Consider the following 23,123-nt stretch of genomic DNA (forward strand, 5'->3'; position numbering starts at 1 on the left):
AAAAAATATTAGAGAACAGGGAGTGGAGCACAACTTAATTAATTGTGGTCAAGTTTTGAGACCAAATAGCCTCTTAGGTCTCCCTTAATACTTTACTCATATTTTCTTTTTCTTAGGATCCTAATGTTTATATATATGTATTAAGGGTAACATTTTATTTTTTTACAAAAAATGTGAAAATAAAATTTTAAGGCAACATCCCAGCTGGGCATGGTATTGGCGGGGTGGAGGGCACCGTGATGACACGTGCATGACAATGGGATGATTTGTGTGTGTGTGTGTGTGTATACATACATACATACATATATATATATATTAGATGTCCTGATGCAAGTATGTAATTGTATGTAATTGTGCAATTGCGGCATTTGTATGATTACATCATCATACATGTCTTCATTTCAGCATCACCGTGTTTTGCATGGATGCCGCTGCATCTAGCAGGTTTTGTAATACCATTAAAAGGCATAAAACCATCAGTTATTTGGTTTACATTTAACACAGTTAAGGGTGTAATTTGGATTGTCTGTCTTGGGAAGTAAAATGTCTTGGGCCTTCTATATGTGACAGTAACAGTTCACAGATCCAAGTACAAATAAAATATAAAGTCAGATCTGTTCTCAAAGCTAATATTTGAAACTCTATTTTCTGTTTTTGAAGAAATGGCTCGATTATGAATCTTTTAAATTAACATTTCAATGGTTATCACTGCATTTAGCTAACCCTAGCACTGCAAAGGAAACTAGTGGTATTTTTTGAGACTTGCTCAAGACTTGCTTTTTCACCCTTCCACACTTCATAAATCAACGATAGTCTAACAACCTGTCCCATTCCAGAAACTGGCAATAAAGCCGTTTGCATTTCCCACGTGGCGAGATTCACCTTAAAGGAAGCAAACTGGCCTTGTATTATGGGGCTAATTGACAAAAGGTTCCAACTGGACTGAAAGGCAAGAGCAAAATAAATCAATACGTTACTTTTTGTGGGATATCTGATGTGTTTCAGTGAGTCGCTCAATTAGCACCAAGTTGCTCTAAAACAAGTTACTCTAAGTAACTTAAAAATAATGCTAAATATCTTATGGTTTAAGAACTCATATTAGAAACTTTTATGCACTGCTAAAAAAAGAGAAGCAACATTCCAAAGCACAATAATATGCTTTTTTCCCCTCTTACCACCAGTTTAAGTAGAAAATGAATCTAGAAACCGCATTCCTTCCTTTGAAAATAAACTTTTGCTAAATATTTTGCTTTTCAACCAAGTTACCATTTTTATTTTCCTTCCCTCCCTTTTCTCTCCTTTCTTGCCAGCCCTGTTCTCCCAAGCCTATCATGTAGTCTTCAGTCATTTGGCTGTATTAAGCGGTAGGAAAGTGATAGGAAATTGCATTTTAGAACAACATCCACTTTACATCTGTCAGAGGCACCAAGTAATATTGAATGTAATAGTTTGGTGCATATAATCCTCCTTGGTGGGAGGAATCCCAAATATCCATTATATCTTCTACAGGCCTTTTTGTGACATTGAAATCTACTCAGATCCATAAAAAATTGTATTGGCTTATAAGCAGTATGTGCGTTGTTTTTCCTAGCTCACATGGGTTCTTTCATGTGGTTATATGAATGTTATAATTAAAATTATATTTATCATTTTACTATTTTTTTCTAATCCAATCCAGTCCTTCCTTCCTTCCTTCCCTCCCAGATGCTGAAAGATGGAGGAGGATTCTACATGAATATTTAGTTTTGAGGGTGCTTATGACTGGCAGGCAGCTAGTCTCTGGGGGGAGGGGTTGCTTTTTTCCTTTTAAATGTTTTTATTGCCAGTTGTGAGGCTTCACACCAAGCTTGAGTATATCTTGGCTCTTCAGTCATTTGTATACTTATTCTGGAATTGGCTTACTCATTAAAAGACAATTGGTCATGACTGTTGATTGCTGACATGAATAAAACCAAAGACACACATAAGATTGCCCACTGTGATACATAGAAATCAAAGACTATATATGTAGGACTGTGCTCCAGAATTAATTTCTGTTTCCTCCCCCCTCTCTGAGTCAATAGTTGCTTGGCCCTTCTCTTGGTCTTGGGCAGCAGCTATTGACATACCAGTTCTTCCTAACCTGGGAATTTCTGATTCTTGCCTTATACACCAGCTCCTAACAAGTGGCAGTTGGCTGCTGGACATGTTTATTCTTCTCCATTCACCCATAGGAGAACTGTGTATATACTGGCCAATCAACCAGACATCATGGTAGTAGACAATGACCAGAAGACAGCAGCGGTGATAGATGTAGCGGTGCCAAGCGATAGCAACATTAGGAAGGAGTATGAGAAGCTGGAGAAGTACCAGGGCCTGAAGGAGGAATTAGAGAGGGTGGGGAAAGTAAAGGCCAAGGTGATCCCAGTGGTGGTAGGAGCACTCGGGGCTGTGACTCCTAAGCTGGGAGAGTGGCTCCAAGAGATCCCAGGAACAACATCTGAGCTCTCTGTCCAGAAGAGTCCAGTGCTAGGAACAGCTAAGATACTGTGCAGAACCCTCAAACTCCCAGGCCTCTGGTAGAGGACCAGAGATTGAGGAAGACACAAACCACCCACAGGGGTGAGAGGGGAATTTTTTGGGAGTTTGTGTGTGTGTGTGTTTTATATATATATAAAAATTTTAATTGCTGTGAGCCACCCAGAGTCATGTATTTGAGATGGGCAGCTATATAAATTGAAATAATAAACAGGGAAAGAAAGAGTCTGTTTGCATGTCTCTCAGGAGAATGAGCTTGGAAAAGTGATTCTAAAAAAGATAGCAAAATGTTTACCTGGGATGAGTAGATCTTGAATATTGGAAGAATGAGCGAGAATTTGAAGTGATGTGATCTTGAATAAGAAACAGAAATGTGAACCCAAATAAGAAAGTTTATCATTTGGAGCTCAATACTTCACTGTCTTGCATTCAAGTTCTTGGTGAGATTAGAATTCACAACAGCCATACTTGTAACTATTGCCTCTTTTCAAAGAATTAGAGAATTCTAAGTGGCTGAGTTGCATTGAGATTGACATTTCTGTATGTTGCTACTTCCAGATTGATTTCATTCATTGTGACAAGATATCCTTGTTTAACTCATGTACTGAATAAATCATATGGCTGAACTCCCGCACTATGCTAAGCGATAAGCAATAGTTAACAAACCACACTGTCTCTGGATTCATGCAACACACTAAGGCAAATCAAACAAACTATATTATGCCGTACCATGAACTAGGCCTGAGTGAAGATGTGCATTTAAGAACAGAAAAAGACCAACAGAAAAAAAATAACATAGGAAAAGGGGGTGGGAAATAGAAATACTGTATAAAATAGAAAAGTGACATAGTATTGGCTAGCTTCATAACGGGCATCAAGTCAACTGGCTATTTTTTCTTTAAAATAAGTTATTTTGTTTAGAGATTGCCTGTATTTGTGGAGGGATTAATTTCTGTTGGGTGTCTGTGACCTGAAATAAGCCTTCCCCATGACATTAGTTTCTGGAAGTCATTCAACGGCATTATAGAAGTCATTCAACTGCCCGTATAGCACCTGCCTCTGTGAGGCATCCACCTGTCCATAAGAACAACCCAATGGAGCATTCTTCTTTTAATCTAGGACAGTGTTTCTCAACTTTGGCAGCTTGAAGACGTGTGGACTTCAACTTCCAGAATTCCCCAGCCAAGCTGCCAAGGTTGAGACACACTAATCTAGGACCTTAGCTGGACCTAGAATATCCTGATGATCTCATCTTTTATTTTCTATCACAACTTTTGATGCCAGGGCAGATGTGGAAACTCTCATTTCCTGACCTTTTTCTTTTCTGTTTAACTTATTACTATCTTAACTAGAATTTCATGGAAGGCTACTTCAGTTTGATTTCTATATTTTTATGGATTTCCCCCCCACACTCCCAAATTGAATGTGAGAACCAACAACTAATTCTTTACAGTCTGTTTGGCAATTCTTCCACTAGTAAGGTTACATATTTGTATTCTAGTAGAAATTAATGTCCCCCCCACCCCCGCCAGGCTTATGTGATTTTCACCTGTCCCAAAATAATAGATTGAATGGAAATAGGCTGGGGTACATTGTAACAGCTTGAGTTGCTCATGTGTTGTAAACTAGCAGGGTTCCCCATTTAAGGCTGAAGTTCTAAAAGATGTTTCAGTAAGAACATATAGCCAGGATTGCTCGTCTTTCATTGTAATGCTAAGATAATTCTGTTTTTCCATTGAGATGTTTTATATTTTTGGTGGTGATGGCAAGTACATCTTGATTTGACAATATGAGGGTATCTAGTAATTTTAAAGTGTTTAGTGACTTTTCTAATTTTTTCTTAGAATTCACTTATGTTAAGTGCAGGTAGTCCTTGTTTAATGACCAGCAACCATTCAAAGTTACAACAGCACTGAACGAGGGGGACTTACAACTGTTCCTCATAGTTGCAGCTGTCACAGCGTCCCTGCGGTCACGCGATTGGCGATTGCTTGGCAACCAGCTCACAATTATGACAGTTGCAGCATCCCGCGGTCACGTGATCACCATTTGTAACCTTCATTGCCAGCTTCCAACAAGCAAAGTCAATGGGGAAGCCAGTAGGAGGTCGCAAATGGCAATCACACGACCACAGGATGATGTGACAGCGCAGGATTTACCTAATGACAGCAACTGGAACTGCCGCAACTGCCATTTTAACCTGGTGCAGTCACATGACATTGTGCTTTATGACCATGTCGCTTAGCGACAGAGTTGCCAGTCCCAATTACCATTGTTAAGTGAGGACTACCTGTATACCTACCCACTTTGAATCAGCATCCTATTCTCTGTAGCCCTTGCCTCTTTCCCCCAAATTTGTGCATTTTCTGTAATCAGAAGATGAATAAGGGTACAAGGAGCATATAGATTAAGTTGGGCAAAAACTCTTTCTTGAATCCATAACTTATAATTTTCTCATTTCATTATCACAAATGAAGATAGTACAAAGGAGTCATAAGGATTTAATAATAATAATAATAATGATGATGATGCCAATGCTGACCCTTGCCCTCTCCCATACATATGTGTTCACAAGGAAAACCTTTCCAAAGAAGAAGTATTTACAACTTTACAACATGTGAGCATATCTTGGATCAGCCCTTATAAATAGCATTTACATATTAAAATAAATATTTTCACATTGCCAAAATAGCACAAGCTGTTTTCTTCATTATTTAAAAAATATGTTACAAAACAATATCATTAATTTTATATTTCTTGCTTATTTCTTTTAAAAATCAAGTAATAAAATCATTTAATAAAATAATACAAAAGTAAATTGAATACACAGTAAGTCCATTTGTAGCTGCTGTGCTCTGTTTGTACATTATCTTACATGACGAGATGCTGGCCTCCAGGAAGTCCTCACGGTCGTATCTTCCCTTGTGATGGGAGGCTAATGCAGTGCTCCCACATAAACCCAAAGTCACTCTACCGCCTGGAAATGCCTTGGAAACGGTAAAATGCACGATGGCCCTTAAGGCTTCTTGAGGCTGGAGTTTCTAGGCACCAGATGCTTCCTGCAGACTGTCCTTGTGAACAGAGGTACTGCTTGGCAGTAATGTGGAGGTAATGCTTCATTTAAGTGGGTGGATGAGATTCTGTCCATTTGACCCTGATACGCTAATTGTGCAAGAGCTATGTGCATGAGTTTGATTACTTATCGGTGTAGATGCTTACGTGCTGTAAGTGAGCAAAGAAGGCAGAAAGTTTGGATGTGGACTCTCTGAAGAGTCCAGCTGTTGTCCTTAAGCGAAAACACTTCTAGCTGCCGCTGCTCAGCATCCCTAGAAGTTTGCTTGGCTCCAGCCCCTGCTGCTGTGCCATCTTCTGCACATCAAAACCCATATGCATGAGAAACTGGATCACGTTCATCTCTTGACCAGTATATTGGTCCCGGATGGTAGGGCATGATGGGTTACAATGTGGCCAAGGGCAGCTGTCAATTAGATGGACAGGGCAGCCTTTCAGTGGGGTTTTCCCATTCTTGTTGCTGTCATGCAGACTGCGATCCCAGCAGTGCAGAGCTCGGGGCAGAGAGGTCCCTTTCACTTGGATGTCTGTCCAATGACTGAAAAATCAACCCATATAGATGAAAATGTGTGAAATGCTGCTGCAATTTTCATGTTACTTAGAACATAAACTTAGATGACTAATCACAGTAGGGGCATAACACCTGTTCAAGAAAGCCTGCTGACATTAGAGCTCTCAGCTGTGCCAATGGCTTCTGAACACTCACAGGATAGTACAAGGAGGTAGCAATGAAAGAAAAGAGCTGCCAAGGATCTATCTATCTGAAACATCCTGGACAATGTATCAGAATCAAAATGAATAATACAGAATCAGTTTATACAAGTTCCAAAAGATAGGTGATCTGCTTTGTTTATTTATATCTTTTATCTTAAAACATAAACTCAGTTTTCTAACATTCTAAAAAGTCAGCTGTATTCCAGAGGAGGGGAGGCAGAATTTTGGTTTCTAGATTTTACTTTTTTCTCTCTTTTCCCAAGGCAGCTCAAGGTCCATTGACTGGAGTTCATTATAAAACAGTGACTCAGGGTAGACATCTAATTGCAGAATGCAAAAAAGGGGGTTTCTGAAACCAGTCATTTATTTTCAGTATCAAAACTATATTTACAGTCTTTTCAGAGAAAAAGACCAATCCTGCCCACCCTGCTTTTTCTTCATTTCAGCAGCCTAATCAAAAGGAGTGGGATAATTTACGTCACCTCTGCTATCATAAATGCTTATAAATGTAATGTAATATAATGGACCCAGAAATCCATGAGTACAATAGATTCCAATCTTCGGCTCACTGCTGATTTAGCCAGCCTTCCTTAATGGATAGCTGGGTGATTGTCCTTCATAGCAGTCCCATAATTAAGCCCATAGAGAAGAAATGAAAAAAAGGAAGGTGCACCTTTCCACTTTACCTACTTACTTGCGTGTAATGATCTCATGAGACAAACAAGCTGGAGCAAAGCTGGCTCTGAATGGGGGGGGGGGAGGAAAGTCATAAAATCAGTGAGAGAAAAAGAAATATTTCTGTGTGTAACAACCTTTCTAACAACCTTGAGTTTTTTTCATAGTAAGATTTCGGTATCTTGCTGCAATAAAGATACTGTACAAGGTGTTAGGTGCAGAAGGCTTAGATCTCACACCTGAATTGCTTTGAAGCACTGTTCTTAACATACCACAAAGAAGCTAAATCACCACAGGTTTTATTTCATTATCTCATATGACTGACTGAGTACTGGGAATACTCCTGTCATGAGAAAGCAGCTGAGTCATATGACAGGAATATAAAGTCTCTGGCCTTATCTTAACTTTAGGAGAGTAAAAGGCCTGAGGTGCACTGTTAATTCCCACCACACTGTAATACAAACAAGATTTTTAACTATATGGAGGAGTCTAGTGTTTATCTGATAGTGTGACATATCATTGGAAGATTTTAAGAAGAGAAGGCTCCTAGACTCCAGGAAAAACCTTAAAGGAATTTTAAAAACATTGAAACAACACTAACGTCACATCCTTGAGAGTATTCCTCAACTCACGGCCCAGGTTCTGGATATAAAGCCACTGTCCTTCCTGTACAGGCTGGCCAGTCAAATGTACATTGTCCACAGTGAGCTGAGCTTCATCAAACAGCCACTGCACCACAAAAACAGGACCTACACAGAGAAGAATTTAGCACCAATACCATCACTGATCAGACTGAAAAATTATTGGCTTAAGTGGTAAACTAAGTAACCAAGAATTTATTAGAATTCTTAGTATGGAAATTTTAGAAAGAGAAACAAAAAAATAAAGGCGCATTCTGGTCTGTTCTGGTATGCCAGGTAACATTTTCTTGTGCATTGACTATTAAAACCAATTTTTCATCTAGTCATACGGTAGTCTTCATTTACTAAATTGTAGATGTCTCTTGCAAGTTATTCCACACTTTCTTCAGTAATTAAAACAGTCTCCCACCTCACAAACCCTTCCCATTTATACTGAAGTGTTGAGGTAATATGCATATTTATTTATATTCAGCAAATCAATTAAGATGGTAAAAATCACATGATTAACTAAATTAAAACCTCTACCTGGCTGATAATGCTAGCAATGATTAATAATAACCACATAGTATTGATTATACTGATAAGGAGAATTTGTCTGAAATGCATTTCAGATATCAATCATCAACAGGCCTTCACTGGCACACTTACATCGGAGAGTGGGATAAATTTTATAGCCAAAGAAACAATTCCATTCTTCTCCTTCTCTAAACTGCATTTTGCAGCGTTCAGGAACAAGTCCATGCCAATATCTGAGAGTTTAAAAAAAAATTAGCTGGAGTTAATTATCCAAATTCATTCTACTGGAAATAGTTAACTATGCTGCATAGAACCCCTGGGACTGAAATGCAAGAGTATGTAAATTCCAAAAACAATGGACAGTAGAGGGCAGACAAACTACATATTGAAAATGTGTGTGTGCGCGTGTGTAAAAAACAGGAATGAAATACACCTTAAGTTTCTCTGCCTACTGATAGATTAAGTTACTAGGATGTCTACTATGTGCTTTCTGCACAGCCACATTTCATGAATGTTACTTAGCATTCCCTAAAGACTGTAGGTACATCTTAACGATCAAGGGAAAGGCTGGATGTCTCACTCCAGTTTTAGATTTCCAGGAAAGACATTAAAGACTTCAGTACCTAATTCCTCTCCTGATGGCTTCTGTGGGGGCGCAGGTTATGGTATCAATGCAGTCTGTTCTACGGTATTGTTTATTATCCAAGAACCAGCCAGAGTCTGCAAGGCCACGGACCTGAATCCCAGGATATCCCAGCTCTTCCAGCTGTTCAGCCACTCGATCCACATTCAGGAGAACCCCTGTTCCACCAGCGCTGCAATGACAGTCAGTCTTTTAGGCAGAATCCTTCCATATAATGGCCAGCAGAACCATGACTCATGAGCAAGGCTTATAGATCACATAAAGATATCAGCAATTTAATCATGGTTCACTGAATAAATCACAATTAGGTGTTTAAAACACATTGAGCCATAATGTGCAAACCACAATAGCTAGGTTTCCACAAATTAAGCTAACGCTGAGCCATCCACATAATGGCTTATGGGAACCTAGCCACTGAGGACTGTATCTTTCAAATCATAATTTGTGGGCATTCTTATAATGCCTTGTGTTACTTTTTTTTTCTAATTAATAATCATTCTGATCCAAATTTCCCATTAAGGATGTAATGACTACAAAGGTATTTCAAAGAAATTAAAATGCTAAACCCTATCAGTTTTTTAATTTGTAAGGAAGTATGATGAAACAGGAAACCCCTGAATAAAAGAATTAGAATGGATTCTGCTATTTGGGGTTTCATGATCCTTAATATCGCTTCTGATTCTAGGATGTCTTTTTCTATCCATTTCTAATCAATTGGTTTTTTAGAGAATCAAAAGCTTGATCTAGTTGCAGGAAAGAATGATTAACAAAGACCAAGTTAAATTGTGAGAATCATGCTATCTGCTGGAAGAAGAACAGGAATACAAACTCATACCTAATTACACCAAATGCAAGCACTACTGAAATCCTGTCCAGTATGTAATATTAGTTGTAGATGCCTCTGGAACTCATCTGGAGACCCCTCTTGCAAGGGAATCACAAGGCTTAGACTTCCTGTTTTATTTCATACTACCTGGGAAGTTATCCAAAAGACTTACCCAGAAGGACTTTAGGAAATTATTATTTCTTTCTTACACCATTACATTGACTGCAAATCCTTAAATAGTTTGGGATCCAGGCACCTAAGAACAACCTTCTGCAACAGAAGCCTGCCTGTGCCCTGCAGCTGTCATCAAAGCTTTCCTCCACATATTTATTTGTTTATTCATTTGTTCATTCCTTGGGCCATTTACAATACATTAAAATCACACAAATTCAGAATAAATTTAAAATGTAATAATTAAAATGCATAATATAAACAAACAAACAGGAGCCAGAGTAATTAGCAAGTTTTTAAGCAGCATATCTGTTAAATAATTGATTAAACAGCTGGAGAAAATAAAAATGCCTTTGGTGCTGAAAAGACAACCAAGGGTACCTCACTGGGAGGGCATTCCAGAATAGATATTGGAAAAACCCATTCCAGATAGCAACTTACTGCATTGCAGCATAAGAGTGATATCCTAAGATTGTACAAATGACTGACACAAATTACATAATTGCTATTCATTTGTTCATTTGTTCATTCCTTGGGCCATTTACAATACATTAAAATCACACAAATTCAGAATAAATTTAAAATGTAATAATGTATGGTGACATGACATCTGTGAGTTCATTGTGGCTTCTACTGGATCCTTATCATGAGAGGGCACCTGCAGAATGGCTTCAAAAAATGATTTTAGAATACAACATAAGGGAATAGACTTTGTAGGCTGATACCAGCACCTTAAAGTTAAGTGGACAATTGTCAAAACAGGTTTTGGATGACTGTGCTCCCTCTGTGAAATGTCCTCCCCCCAAAATCTCTCCTGGAGCTCACTGATGTTGGAGCAAAAAACAGTTTCATTTAAGTGGGCATTTCAGCAAGTACCGTTAGTCATCATGCTTATTTATAGATACCACTGAGTTGCATCCCTTAGTTTAAATGGTTACTTCTATTATTTATTTTTCTATACTTACTTTTAAAATGTTTTATTAACCTTCTTCCCCAACTCACACACAAATATGCATTTACTAGACATGTCTTCATAAATAGACATATACCTGCTTCCTGCCAACAGCAACACCTTGGCATTTCCAAGGCCTTTTCCCAATAATTCCTTTACAACCTCTTGTATGATGAGAGCACCCATGAAGACAAATTCATCTGTAGGAGGTGGAGGGAGGGGAGGCGAAAAAACAATCATTGTAAGTAAAACTGGCTAAGACATTTTGCCATTCCTCTCTACTGAAGACATAGAGTAATGAATATTGGAAAATACACTTTTATACCATAAGTTACAAATGAATGATCTGTGGAAAAGCGAGCCTAGCAAATATTGCAGGTCTGGTAGCAGGCTTCAGATCTAAAATCTTTCATTTCTTGCCCCAGTCTTATAAGGTACTAGAAGATTGGAGATGTTTCTATAACTGTGAAAAAATGTGACCTCTTCTACCCCTAAAAAGCTCCCATCTCTAGGGGGGAAAAAAAAAAAAGGAATAGCAGTTCAATATTCCACAGAACAAGTGCCTGCTTAGTAAACAAAGCTCTTTTGCTGTAGGTCAATGTTTCTCAAACTTGGCAGCTTTAAGACGTGTGGACGTCAACTCCCAGAATTCCCCAGCCAGCGTTATATAGGAATAAGGGCTTCATGTTCACAGCATCGATAATCCATTCCCATTATGATTCATCTACAGCACTGTTTCTCAAACTACATTGCCAAGTTTGAGAAACACTACTGTAGATGAATAATGGGAATGGATTATCACAGCATCAACATCAAGTCCCTATTCTTACATCACACTTTTGGCCTTGAAGCGTTGAGAACATCAGCCAATATGTCCTAATAAAGAACAGGAATCCTAGGAAGTTACCACATTCCTAGGGTTACAGTATGAAAATTTCCACACAGCCCCATGGTTTTTGCCTTACATTTTCTTCAACAGCTTTGTGCTGCTGCAGGTGTATTCCTGCTGTGGTGTTCCATCCTCCGATACTGGTGTCTAATGGGAGCACAGAAAAAAATGCCGCCCTGCCACCACACTCCTCCTTCCTTTGAACATTGCACATCTCACGATGAGCAGAAAAACACTGTTTGAAAAACAGCAAGTGAATCCTGGGGGGAAGCAGCAAAGCTACTCCTCAGAGCAGCTGGGGAGGATGAGGTACTGGCAGCAAGGCAGCTCGGTGCCTTAGTTGCAGAATTGGGGAGGGAATCCCAAGAACCAGGGTGATGATGATGATGATGATATTTTTATCCTGCTTTTTTATATATAACTCAAGGCAGTGAACATACCTAATCCTCCTGCCTCCTATTTTCACCACAACAACAACCCTGTGAGGCTGAGGGAGAGGGACTGGCCAAAGTCACCAGCCAGCTTTCCTGCCTAAGGGAGGCCTAGAATTCACAGTCTCTTGGCTTCTAGCCAGTGCCTTAACCGCTACACCAAAGTGGTTCTTAGGAGTCCTCTTAGTGGGAAATTGCCCGCCCCACAGCACCATTGGGAACTGACTGGCCTTGTAGCTTTTTTTTCTGGAGCAGGAAAAGCCACATGCAAGTCTTCTCAACGAAATGGAAACAGAAGGGGCAAGGCTGATCTCAAACACAGAATGTGCAGGTAAGTCACATTCAGTATGAAATAGTGCCCTTAGCTAGGTACCCAAGGGATGACTTAGCCCCCTCTGCATTGGTTATTGAGACTGGGACAAACTGGACATTCTCTCCCTTTCATGCTCTCTAATGTTTAGGACTAGTTTTCTGAATATTTATTTGCCTGACCTCCCAATTGCGGTAGACTACATGTTTTATAAGCTGATCAAAGAAGGAACAGAATTCTGGGAAAAGCTGCTTTCTTAAAATAGCAGTGAGATGGACCTCCATTGGATTATCTCCACACCAGGGAATCTGAGATACAGTATATATCTCTCCTGTTTAAGGAAAGCAGAGCTTGTGGCCCTTCAGATGTTGCTGAACTTCAATTCTCAGCTTCCCTCATCTTGTCCATGATGGTTTTAGTAGCTGGGAGCTGAGGTTCAGCAGATCTGGAGGTTACAAGTTCCCCATCCAAACACTGGAAGAATAGAACAGAAGACAGAAAGGAGTAGCACCTGTGAGAAGGTCCTGCTGAGAAAGACTGTAGCATACTTTGGCAACTGCCAGCCTCTGCTTTCACCCAGCCTGCATCCAACTGCAGGAGATCTCTATTGTTTTTCCCTGCTAGAATACACAGCACATGATCACTGAGTAGCTGTTAACTGAGACCAAATGGGAATGAATTAATGAGACCATTGGAAATTGGGACTGGATTTACAGGACAAATCAAGCTATGATTTAGCCAAAAACAACAACTGGCTGGTCACACATAACTCTATGCCAGAATCAAACCAGCTATATTATGGCTTGCTGCGACATGTGGGCCAGGCTAATGTACTTTACATCTCTCCTACCTTAAAAAAACTAGTAGACCCAAGAAGAGAAAATATAGTTAATTCAATCAATTTCAAGTGGTGACCTTCAATCAACATAAAGGATGTCTTAAGATGAAAGGTATCATCCTAGAGAAGTAGTTCTGTGAGGTGACATTAGCAAGGAAATAAAGAGAGTCAGGAATGGCTGCTACTGCTTTGGTGGGGGCATGTCTTTTATTTTTTTGAAAACAACAGAGGGACTTGTGGCACCATAAATAAATCTGCCAGTATTGAAGGTATCACAAGTTCCTCAGTTGTTTTCCATGTAAAAGGAAAACTGGGAAGATGTCCAGCCCCAGTTCTCGTGCACAATGCATGGAAACCATGATCCTGCAGTTCAAATATTTGGCCACCCAGGTGCTTCCCTGAGAACAGCCACTTGGGAAAATCACAAAAATAAGGGTGCAAAGATGGGAACAATATCCTTTATTCCTAATGTACTCTGAGGCAAACTCTTCCTTAAGTGAATACAGATAAGGCAGTTGAATCTGCTCACCCTCTCAATACTGGTGCTCAGAAAACTTCCTCTATCGATGTCTCTGAAGTCAAGGCAGTAGATCAACCCACTTCAAAAAGGCTGACTGACTGAAATAAAGGATATTGTTTTTTTTCTGTACAGCTTTCCTTTTTAGGTTAGAAATCTTTCATTTAATCAGATATGAGTCTTGCCAGATAGGATTGTGAAAACTAATACTCTTCATGCAAGATCATTCCAGTACTAGTGGTATCCAGGAATCTGTGGTGTCAGCTACTGACACCAAATGGAAGGTAGGCATCCTAAAGAAAATATAAAATTCTGGAAAGAGAAATACAAAAGGTCCATATTTTACCTATTGAGTCAGTTATGTTGGTAAGTCCCAAACTTTTAAACTGCCCAAAGCTCTTCTTTAGTCAGTCAGAAAGTGAATGTTTCTTTGTCACTTATGTCAACATCATCCAGACAGATGTTTCTGGCCACACAGTGCTTTCCCATGCCATATTTGTGATAGATCTAGATGGTGATGGCCCTCAAGCGCATGCATAGATATCAAGAACTTTCTTGATTCCATTTGGAAGTCCTGGCACCGTTTGGTCCTTCCTTACTTCAGGTTTAGCTAAATGAAAGGGTTGCTCAGACCCTTGAGATGCAACCATTTTTCTCAGGCTGTTGCTCGGTTACTCCCATGTGGGGTTCTGAACCGTGACAAAGCAGAGCTTGCAAGCGGATGCATTATCTAGAGGATATTTATTATTTCTTCCTGCCCACTGGCAAGAATCCTTTCTTCATTTGCACAACTGTGGAGAATTCAGGCCATATTCCCTTAATGCATTATGGCTGTTTGGCAGCAAGAGCCTGTCAGAAGCACTCACTTTTCTCAGTTTTGGCAGAGGCTCCACTCCAGACATCACTTGAGCAATATGGAATGAAACTGCAAGAGAACAGACGTACTTGAGCACCAATATTTTTTGGATATGCATGGAAGGGTAAGACAAGAGTAAAGGTCCAGCAAATTAAACCCTAAGAGCGACAAGGGAAAACAGTTTCAAGCTCACTCAGATCTCATGGTACCAGCCACATTTTATACAACAACTGATATCCCAGTGCATCAAGCATAAAAACAAGAAAAAAATCCTCTAATACTTGGAGCTATATGCCAGGGAGTTGCAGTAGGTCAAAGTTTAGTGCATTTCCAATACATGTTTAAGAACAGAAGCCAGCTCTTTATTCTTAGTCCTTTTTTATGGCAACCATGGAAAACTTCCAGTAATTTTAAAACACTCATAGATCTCCATGACAAATGCCAATGTTCTGACTCTCTGTCTCCATTTTCTCCTCTATTGTGCATAATGCCATTGAAGCTATCAATATCATCTTAGTTGATAGCCATACATTAATTCATCTAGATGCTTTTTGTATCAGAAATTACCCTTGGTCAATGAATGTCCCCACTGTCTGAAAACAATGCCATGCAAGGAAAAAAATCCAAATGATTTCACCAGGAGCATTAAAAATATAAAACTGCCATAATGGATCATACTAAGCAATACCCAGTCAGGTATTCTGCGTCTGTGTCCAGACATTAACTCCTAAGCGGGCTTTCAGCTTAATGGCTATCCTCTGATGTTTGCTTTCATCCCCTAGACAGTGCTATCCCATCATTCTAGCCAGAACTCCCATTTACATGGGATTATATGACCTTTTTAAAAAGGCTTAGTGTGAATTTGTTTCCTGGAGAAGCTCTGTCTGTGTTGCCAAAAACTGACACCAACTTGATGGCCTGTAATCAAAATGAATTTGTTGGGTCAGTTATCTACTATTCTAGGAAATACCTAAGACCTCATACTACAGTTCCTCAGAGGAGCACGGACAGATAATGAAATCTACTCTTGTTGGTTTCTCACTTATGGCCAGGCCATTCTGCATTGGAGATCTAGCAGTGGCCCTTCCAATACAGCCCGGGGGAAGGGAGAAGTACAGTGGCCCTGAGGCTAATATTGAATATTATTTTTCCCCTCCAGCCCACCCACCTACTTCTGCCCTGCTGGCATGAATCAGGCAGAACTTCAGATCTGACCATTGGGATTTTCTCTTTCAATTGACTTTGGATTGTTCTGGAAGTCTTTCTTAATCTACTAATAGTCAACTCCGTTTCCTCATTACCTTCATTTGTAACTTCCATCCATGCTTTCATTATAGGAACATTACAACTTTCAAGCTCCAATCCTTTTTATTTCACATGCAGGCTAAGTTCTCCTTTCCCCTAATCAATATTCTTCTATCTTGTTTATTTTTGCCCGACTATATTCCGTCCAACTCCCACAGCTGTTTATCCTACTTACACCATATTTGCGTTCCACCAGTGTGGATTTTCTTCTGGCTGTGATGACAAAATGCCTGTTCCTGTAGATGGAGAAAAATACATATACTAAGATATAGAGAAAAATTTCCTTCATGCAAAGAACAGGGAATATTCAGCATGAATACAATGATAGATTGTAAAGAAAACATTTGTGGCTATATATTCCAGAGGATTTGAAAGGATCCAATATTCATAATAAAAATCTCTCAGACTAAGATAGGAAAATTATAGATTTAATACTTCATTTTTGTACTTCATGTATACAAAAATAGAGCCATGTGTCACTGATATTTGAAAGCTGACTTATTTTTGTTCTAAAAAAGACAGACTTACATAGTGGAAATATTTACTCAAATGTAACTTCAGCAAGTTCAATGAGCCTTACTCTCAGATAAGTTTTGGATGGGTGCAGCCTGAAAAAGTTATGGAAGAACACACAGACTCATCTAAGCAAGGGAACAAAGGAAAATTACAACATGCGGAGTACTTTGAACATAATTGCTTATTAAGTGAGGCATTAAGGTGCTAACACTGGCATGAAGTGTTGGTCAGCCAGCAAAAGCTGAGCAATCACCAGAGCTGTGTTTCTGAGCCAGTGCTTACTCCTGTGAAAACTGAACATGCCATACAGTATAAGGACAGCCAATGATCCTTTAGCACTCTTGTGGGTCTGCCCACAAGGAAGTGCCTTCTCTGAACATCAGTGTATGTTACTAGAGCCACAGAGGCCTGTACAGTCCTGAAGAGATCTCCAGTAAAATCTGTTTATTAGGCCTGTCTGCATACCTTAAAAGGCATCACTTACTTTACAGTTCATTACAAATCCCTACAATTAATGAAAGAGGAAAAAGAGAGTACTAATGCTTCCCACTTTGCTGAAAATACAAACATGGAAATGTTTAATGTGTGGTGTGTGTCCAAACTATCTTCCCTCTAAGAGTCAATATAATGCACAATCAACACGTGCACAATGCTGAAACTTTTAAAGTAACTTTTTGTTTTCTTAATGCTGTCTGAATATATATGGATCTCAGCCAAAGAAAATAACCTAATTTTGTTTTTCCCAGACCAGTGCCCTCCAGATCCTCAGCAGCATGTCCAATGCTGGCTGAAGATAAGGTGAGCTGTAATTCAACAGCTTTAGAGAGCACAAAGTAGAGAAAATGACATAAGCAATGAACTTCTTTAATTCCTAGATATAGGTACAGGTTCAACCTTGTTTTATGCCACTTTTCCATCTAGATGTTCTCAAAATGTATATAGCGACACAGTAAGAGGAATATATAACCAGATATCACCACAAATACCAATATCAATACTGTATGCAAAATTTTCATTTACCAGTAGAATCCAAAATGGATTCTGAATGTCCATGAGGGGGTGGGGGTTGAAAGAAATGGATCTGTTGCTATATCCAAAGCCCTGTTGCCTCATACCTGTATTGACAGAAAGGATAGTGGGTCCTTTTTCCCTTCTTGCTTCACTTCTGTAACATGCATGTGGAGACCTGCCCATAGTGTGGTGTAGCAAGGCAGGGATACATCCATCTAATCATTACTCTTTCTCCTTCTACCTCCAATTAGGTCTGAGATTAATACTGCTCTCTAACATAAAAATATTTCAGATTCATTACCCCACAGCCTTTTTTGCAGCAGAAGTGCCAAAACATGTTTGGATAATTGAAGATCAGCATTTCTATTCCTCACTATTCTGGAGAGCAGGAGATCAAATAAATAGATTTAAATTATGCAGCGGCAGATTCTGATTGAAAACAAACAAACAGTGGAACCAATTACAATTGTCAGTGGAACCAATTAATCAGAGAGGTGGTGGGCTTCTCTTTACAGCATGAGTTCAAGTTGAGGCTAAACAGCCATCTGTCAACAATACATCAGTTTGTATTACCGCTCTAAACAGGGGACTAGATTTGATGGCTGCAATGGCTTCTCCCACCTCTAGGATTCTAGCTCACCTATTTCCTGTTCTCTTGAATTTGCAGAGGAAGATCTGCTTTGCAAGGAATGAAAAGGAGATTTTGCATTAGAGGCCCCTTTCTATTAAAATTTAAAATAATTACATGCATTGTTTTGATTCTGGTATGTTACCTGTTTTTTTTAATTGCTATGCAAATGCTAAGTGAATAAAACAGGAAAGTATGCCAGATAAATAATAGAATAATCACATATACACATTTATATAGAAAGGAGAATCAATATGTAATTCATAATATAAATCTCAGACTATTGGAAACAAAACATTTACCAGTTCTGGTAATGGGCCACTCCTTGGAGCTCATTAATCTCCTCATTGTTTCATAACGAGTGTTGCAATTCTCTCTGCTGAAGCAATACCAGCCTCCTGCATCCAATAACAATAATGATGATGATAATGATGATGTCTTGGTAATTTTTCCTGCATCGCTAATTTATACCGTTTTAGGCTGTGATTTATATAATAGATGCTTGGTGGAATTAAATTAGTTATAAAACTGTAACAATATTATTTTCCCTACACAAATCTATGGATCAGGATATATTCTAAAAGCTATATAGTATCCCACATAATGTAATCATAGAATCTAGTTTGATCAAAACTTTAACATATCATATTATGCAAGCTTCCCTAGCGGTAATCCCATCTGAACACAGCAAGATTAACTTCCTGGAAAATATATATAGGATTGCATTGTACTCTACTGCCTCTGCCATTTTTTTAACATCCATTGTAAAAAATAAAAGTAACTAACAGTCCAATACTGGTTTCAGTGGCAGATTGCTATCATTTCCATAACATATTCTGCCTTGAGTTCCTTACAAATCATGTTTGCTTTCATACAGCTTTCTAGTATGTTGAATTTTTCAAAAAATTAATATCTGTGCCATTGGTTTTTACATCTTACACCCTAATTCTCCTACCTGGAAGTGATCCAGGTAAAATAGGATTGCTTTATTATTTTTCGACTGAGCAATCAACTGCCAATAAAGACAGTCCACAACAGGCGTATTCCTCTAGGATATGATCCATGGATGTAAATCCCATTAGTTTCAACAGGATTTACTTCCAGGTCATAACCATGAGTCTGCTCTGCTTGTTTATATGCTAACAGCCTCAGGTAGACATGCGAACAGAAAGGCAGAGTCAACCTTTCAGTACATATAGATATCTGTTTTTCCTTTATTAGATTAGAATGCATGTACTTAGGGTCGAGATGAAAAATTGAAGAAGACTACTTATGCAGAAAATGCAGGATTTCTAACAAGATTCTTGAAACTTGAATTGAGTTGCTTGACAAAATCAAAGACACACAAAGCACTTGTTTGAGTAATAAATGTAAAAAAATAAATATGACAATAATAATCCTTAGACAAAAGTTTCATTGAACTTAGTGGGACTTATTTCCAAACAGATGGTTTAGGATCAGAATAGAAGAGTTTGTGAATTGCAGAGAAGAAAAGAAGGAAAAAGCATATAAGATTTCCAAATTCACAGGCTTACTGCATAACTGCAGCAAAATCTAGAAAATACAAGAATGAGATAAAATTAGAGTACAAGCAAGCAGAAGTAAGAAATGGATTGATTGCCTAAGACAGCAGGCAGTCTTATGTACCAGCCTTCCCCAGTCTGGTGCCCTTCAGACATGGTGCTGCTGAATGGTGATTATGGAAGTTGTATTCAGGGTATATGGAGTGCATCAGGTTAGGATACCTATGGATAAGTCTCATGGAACTCAGTGAAATTTACTCCTATATGTAGCTCTGATTAGAATTAAGGGACTAATTAGACTGTCATAAGTTTGCAAGACACAGGGGCATGTGCAACAGTGACAGCAAAGATGGAAGGATGGAGACGTTGGTTGCAGAGAAAGCAGGCAGTACATATAAATATTCCTTGCAAACCTTTGAAGAAAGCAGCTGGGATGCTACTCTGTCATCTCTTGATTCTTAACCAAAAGAGTCTTAAAATCATTGAACTTTGCTTAAAAAATCAAAATAAAATTAAAGAAAACTCAATCTCACCTTCCAGGAATAGAAGCCACCTTCTGCTGCCTTTTGATTCTTTGAGGTAGTAGCTAAAATAAAAACAAATAGAAGGCAGCGTGAACTTAATTAGGGAGACTGGCTCACTCAACCACAAACTCTTTGATACACCAACTCATTATAATATCAAGAGAGTTACATAAAATACTTGGTTAAAGAACAAGAGAAAGAAACAGGATGGCTGTCAGAAGAGCTCCAAACAGAGTCTGATCAAAGGGCCTTCTCAGGGACTCTGAGCCAGGCTGAGCTGGCTTTCATCTTGCTCCAAACTAAATGCATTAAACAAATTCCTAGCATTCCTAAGTATTTCCAGGCAGGAAAGAGTTATTCCACCTGTTACTGACTGTGGTGTTAGTAACAGCCACATGGTGGAAGCAAAGCTTAAACACTAAGGATGGATTGTTTCAGCACTTTTGAAGTACTAAGTATTAATAGTAAACAGTCTTGTGTGTTCTCTGAAGCATCTCTTCTCAGGAAACCCCCCCCCCATGTTTTATGAAAAAAGGAAAGAGACTAGCCATACATTAAGCACATACACACAAAGTCTATAGGCTTGCTTAGAAAATTCACAAAATTCTGATCCAGAGGTAAGCTCATTCTAAAGAGGTTGTGAACTACATTTTTATTAGAACCCAGAGGAACTTTCCAAGTCTAGTTTACACTACATTCTGCAAACTTCTGATCTTCTGCACTGGAGAAATACTGCCAAGCTATCAACATGTCTCAGAAATCTAGAGGACAATTGTTTTTCCACCCCATTTTGAGGATTTTCTTCTGCCTTCAGTTACAGATTTGTGAATCAGTTCACCTCCATCCAGTATTACTTTGAATTCCAGGTGCTTCAGGCAAGAAAAAGTGATAAATGGGAGGATACAGATCCACAACCTGGTGCAAAGGTCATGAAGACATTCGCTTTACAAATGAAGGTAGATGAAGCAGAGCCGACGGAGAAGCATTCAATGAACAGTACTTCTTTTTCTCTGAGGCACAGGGTCCAGGAAGGTGGGCTAACTAAGTGAAACAGAAAGGAAAAGGGAGAGGTGGGCGCAGCAAGTTTGGCATCTACACTCACCCTGCGGGACTGCCGTCGTTGCAGGTGACCGAACTGTTCAGAAGCAAGTGAAGCCTCAGCTCCTGATGCAGATTCTGCGCGGAACAAGGGTACAGCGACTGCGCCAGGCTCTTGATCTGAGCCATGAAACTGTCCATGTTACCCTCCACAGCTGTAAAGTCCAATGGGAAGCTCTCCACCGGCTGCCCAGCCGCTTCGCTTCGCTCTCGGCCCGCCGCGACGGGTTGCTGCTGCGGTCCACGCCGCCTCCAGCTCTTCCTACCCTCCCCGCCAGGGCCCCAATGCAGGAGCCCCAAGAGCAGCAACATTTGCACTGCCCCTCTGCCCATCGCGACGCGGAGCCACCTGCTGTGGAGGAAAGAGGACCCGTAAGCGCCACCGGCTAGCTTGAAGGTGGGGGCTGGACAAGGGATCGATCGCCTCGCCTCGCCTCGGGCGGCGGGGTGCTCCTTCTGCCCCTGGTGGCCAAAGGCGCTTGGCGGGCTGGGGGGCTCCGGCCTCCGTGCCTGCTCCGTGCCTTGCCTTGCCTTGCCTTGCCTTGCCAAGGGTCTGGCGGCACCGGCCCCGTCTCGCTCGCTCCAATGAGCTGCGAGCAAAGCAGCGTCTGGGCGTAGTTAGAGGCAGCCGGTGCCTGGTGCCCGCGCTGTCCGGGTTCTGTGGCGGGGCTCGAGGGCGCTCGGTTTTTCTTGGCGCACGGACTCGCCGCCTCGTCCCAAACCACAAACATGACAAGATGGGCCAGGAGTCACGGGGAGCCCACCGGGGGCGCCGCCAGCCTGGGCGTCGCGTGGGGCGGCAGAGGCCAGAGAGCCCCCGCCTCCCCGTCGCTGGAAAAGGAAGAGAAGGGGAGGAGAGGAGTACGAGGGGAGGGGGAGATTTTACTTTCATTTCCCAGCCAACAGACGTCGCTCTGCCGGTCGTCCTCTTTTCTTGTTTTCCCGTCCCGTCTGGCGAGACGCTCAGTGAGGCCAAAGCACCTTCGTAACTTCCCGCCTAAACGCAGGGCGACGTTCCTAGCGGGAAGGCAGCCGCGGCTCTCGACTCAGAGGAGGGTAGGACGAAGCGGCGGGACTTTAAATGCCCCCGGTTTCCCGCCGTGACCTGCAGCCCAGCTGGGGGCGTATGGCGGTGAACAGTCGTCCTCGGCTTCACTCATTCGCAGCGGGAGCGTGGGGTTTGGGGGGATCGCCTCGGTGAAAGACGAGCCACAGCTTTCGTGGTCTCGGGCATTATCTTCAAGGGTCGGCGACTACAGCCCGCCCTCTCTTCCAGAGACCCCCGCCCGGCTGACTGACCTGCTTGTTCTCGCCAATGCTCTGAGTCCTTTCCCCTGCCCCAACGCTGGCTTCTTTTTTCGGGGTGCCCTCAATCTCGCACGGCAGCGCCAGGCAGCCTCTTCGGAGCGGCGTTTCTCTCGAGCCAAAGCTCTCTCTGGGGGAAGGCAGGAGGATCTGCGGATATCCAGAGGCCTTCGGTTCTGACTGCTTTCAGAATTCTCTTCCCCAGCATCAGGAGGCGAGAAACATCAAGGGCAGGACCCTACCCCACCCTTTCAAGTTTAACAATATCCACCATTAGGCTTACCGTATCCGGGCTGCAGGATTCCGGATGACCCCTAGATGGCAACAGAGAGATACAGAAAGCTATCCACCTGTTTGGCCAGCCAGATGACCCTTGCCAGTCAGTAAATGAGATGTGGGACAAGGCCTGTCTTTATTAATTTGTTCTCAAGAAGGATCAGCCAAACAATAGAAAGTTAAATATCATCTCCAGATGATTTGCCTGGTCTGTCTGGGTTTCTCGATCTGCTGGATCCCATTGAACAGGGATTGGGAACCTCTATCTTCTAGACAGTGTAGAAGTCTTACTCTGACTTATTATTTGCAACCATGACAGCAGCATCAGGAGGATCACAGCGTTCCCCACCAGTGTCCTAAATTCAAAAG

General features: G+C 40.8%; 1 protein-coding gene across 1 annotated transcript; it reads right to left on the reverse strand.

Moving 5' to 3' along the window:
* Positions 1–4,986: 4,986 nt before the first annotated feature.
* NOTUM (notum, palmitoleoyl-protein carboxylesterase) lies at positions 4,987–21,911 on the reverse strand. Its single transcript, XM_007427774.3, has 11 exons — positions 21,178–21,911; positions 20,085–20,137; positions 18,331–18,426; positions 16,049–16,109; positions 14,579–14,637; positions 10,825–10,927; positions 8,759–8,950; positions 8,268–8,368; positions 7,580–7,727; positions 6,998–7,045; positions 4,987–6,127 (listed from the first exon to the last, which is right to left on the reverse strand). The coding sequence occupies exons 1-11, from the start codon at positions 21,504–21,506 to the stop codon at positions 5,821–5,823; spliced, it is 1,497 nt and encodes a 498-aa protein (XP_007427836.1). The 5' UTR covers positions 21,507–21,911; the 3' UTR covers positions 4,987–5,820.
* Between the last annotated feature and the right edge of the window lie 1,212 nt (positions 21,912–23,123).

The sequence above is a fragment of the Python bivittatus genome, unplaced genomic scaffold, assembly GCF_059951505.1.
Source record: "Python bivittatus isolate LINGU-HERP-01145 unplaced genomic scaffold, Pbiv_v1 ctg000220_np1212, whole genome shotgun sequence".
Lineage (NCBI taxonomy): Eukaryota > Metazoa > Chordata > Lepidosauria > Squamata > Pythonidae > Python > Python bivittatus.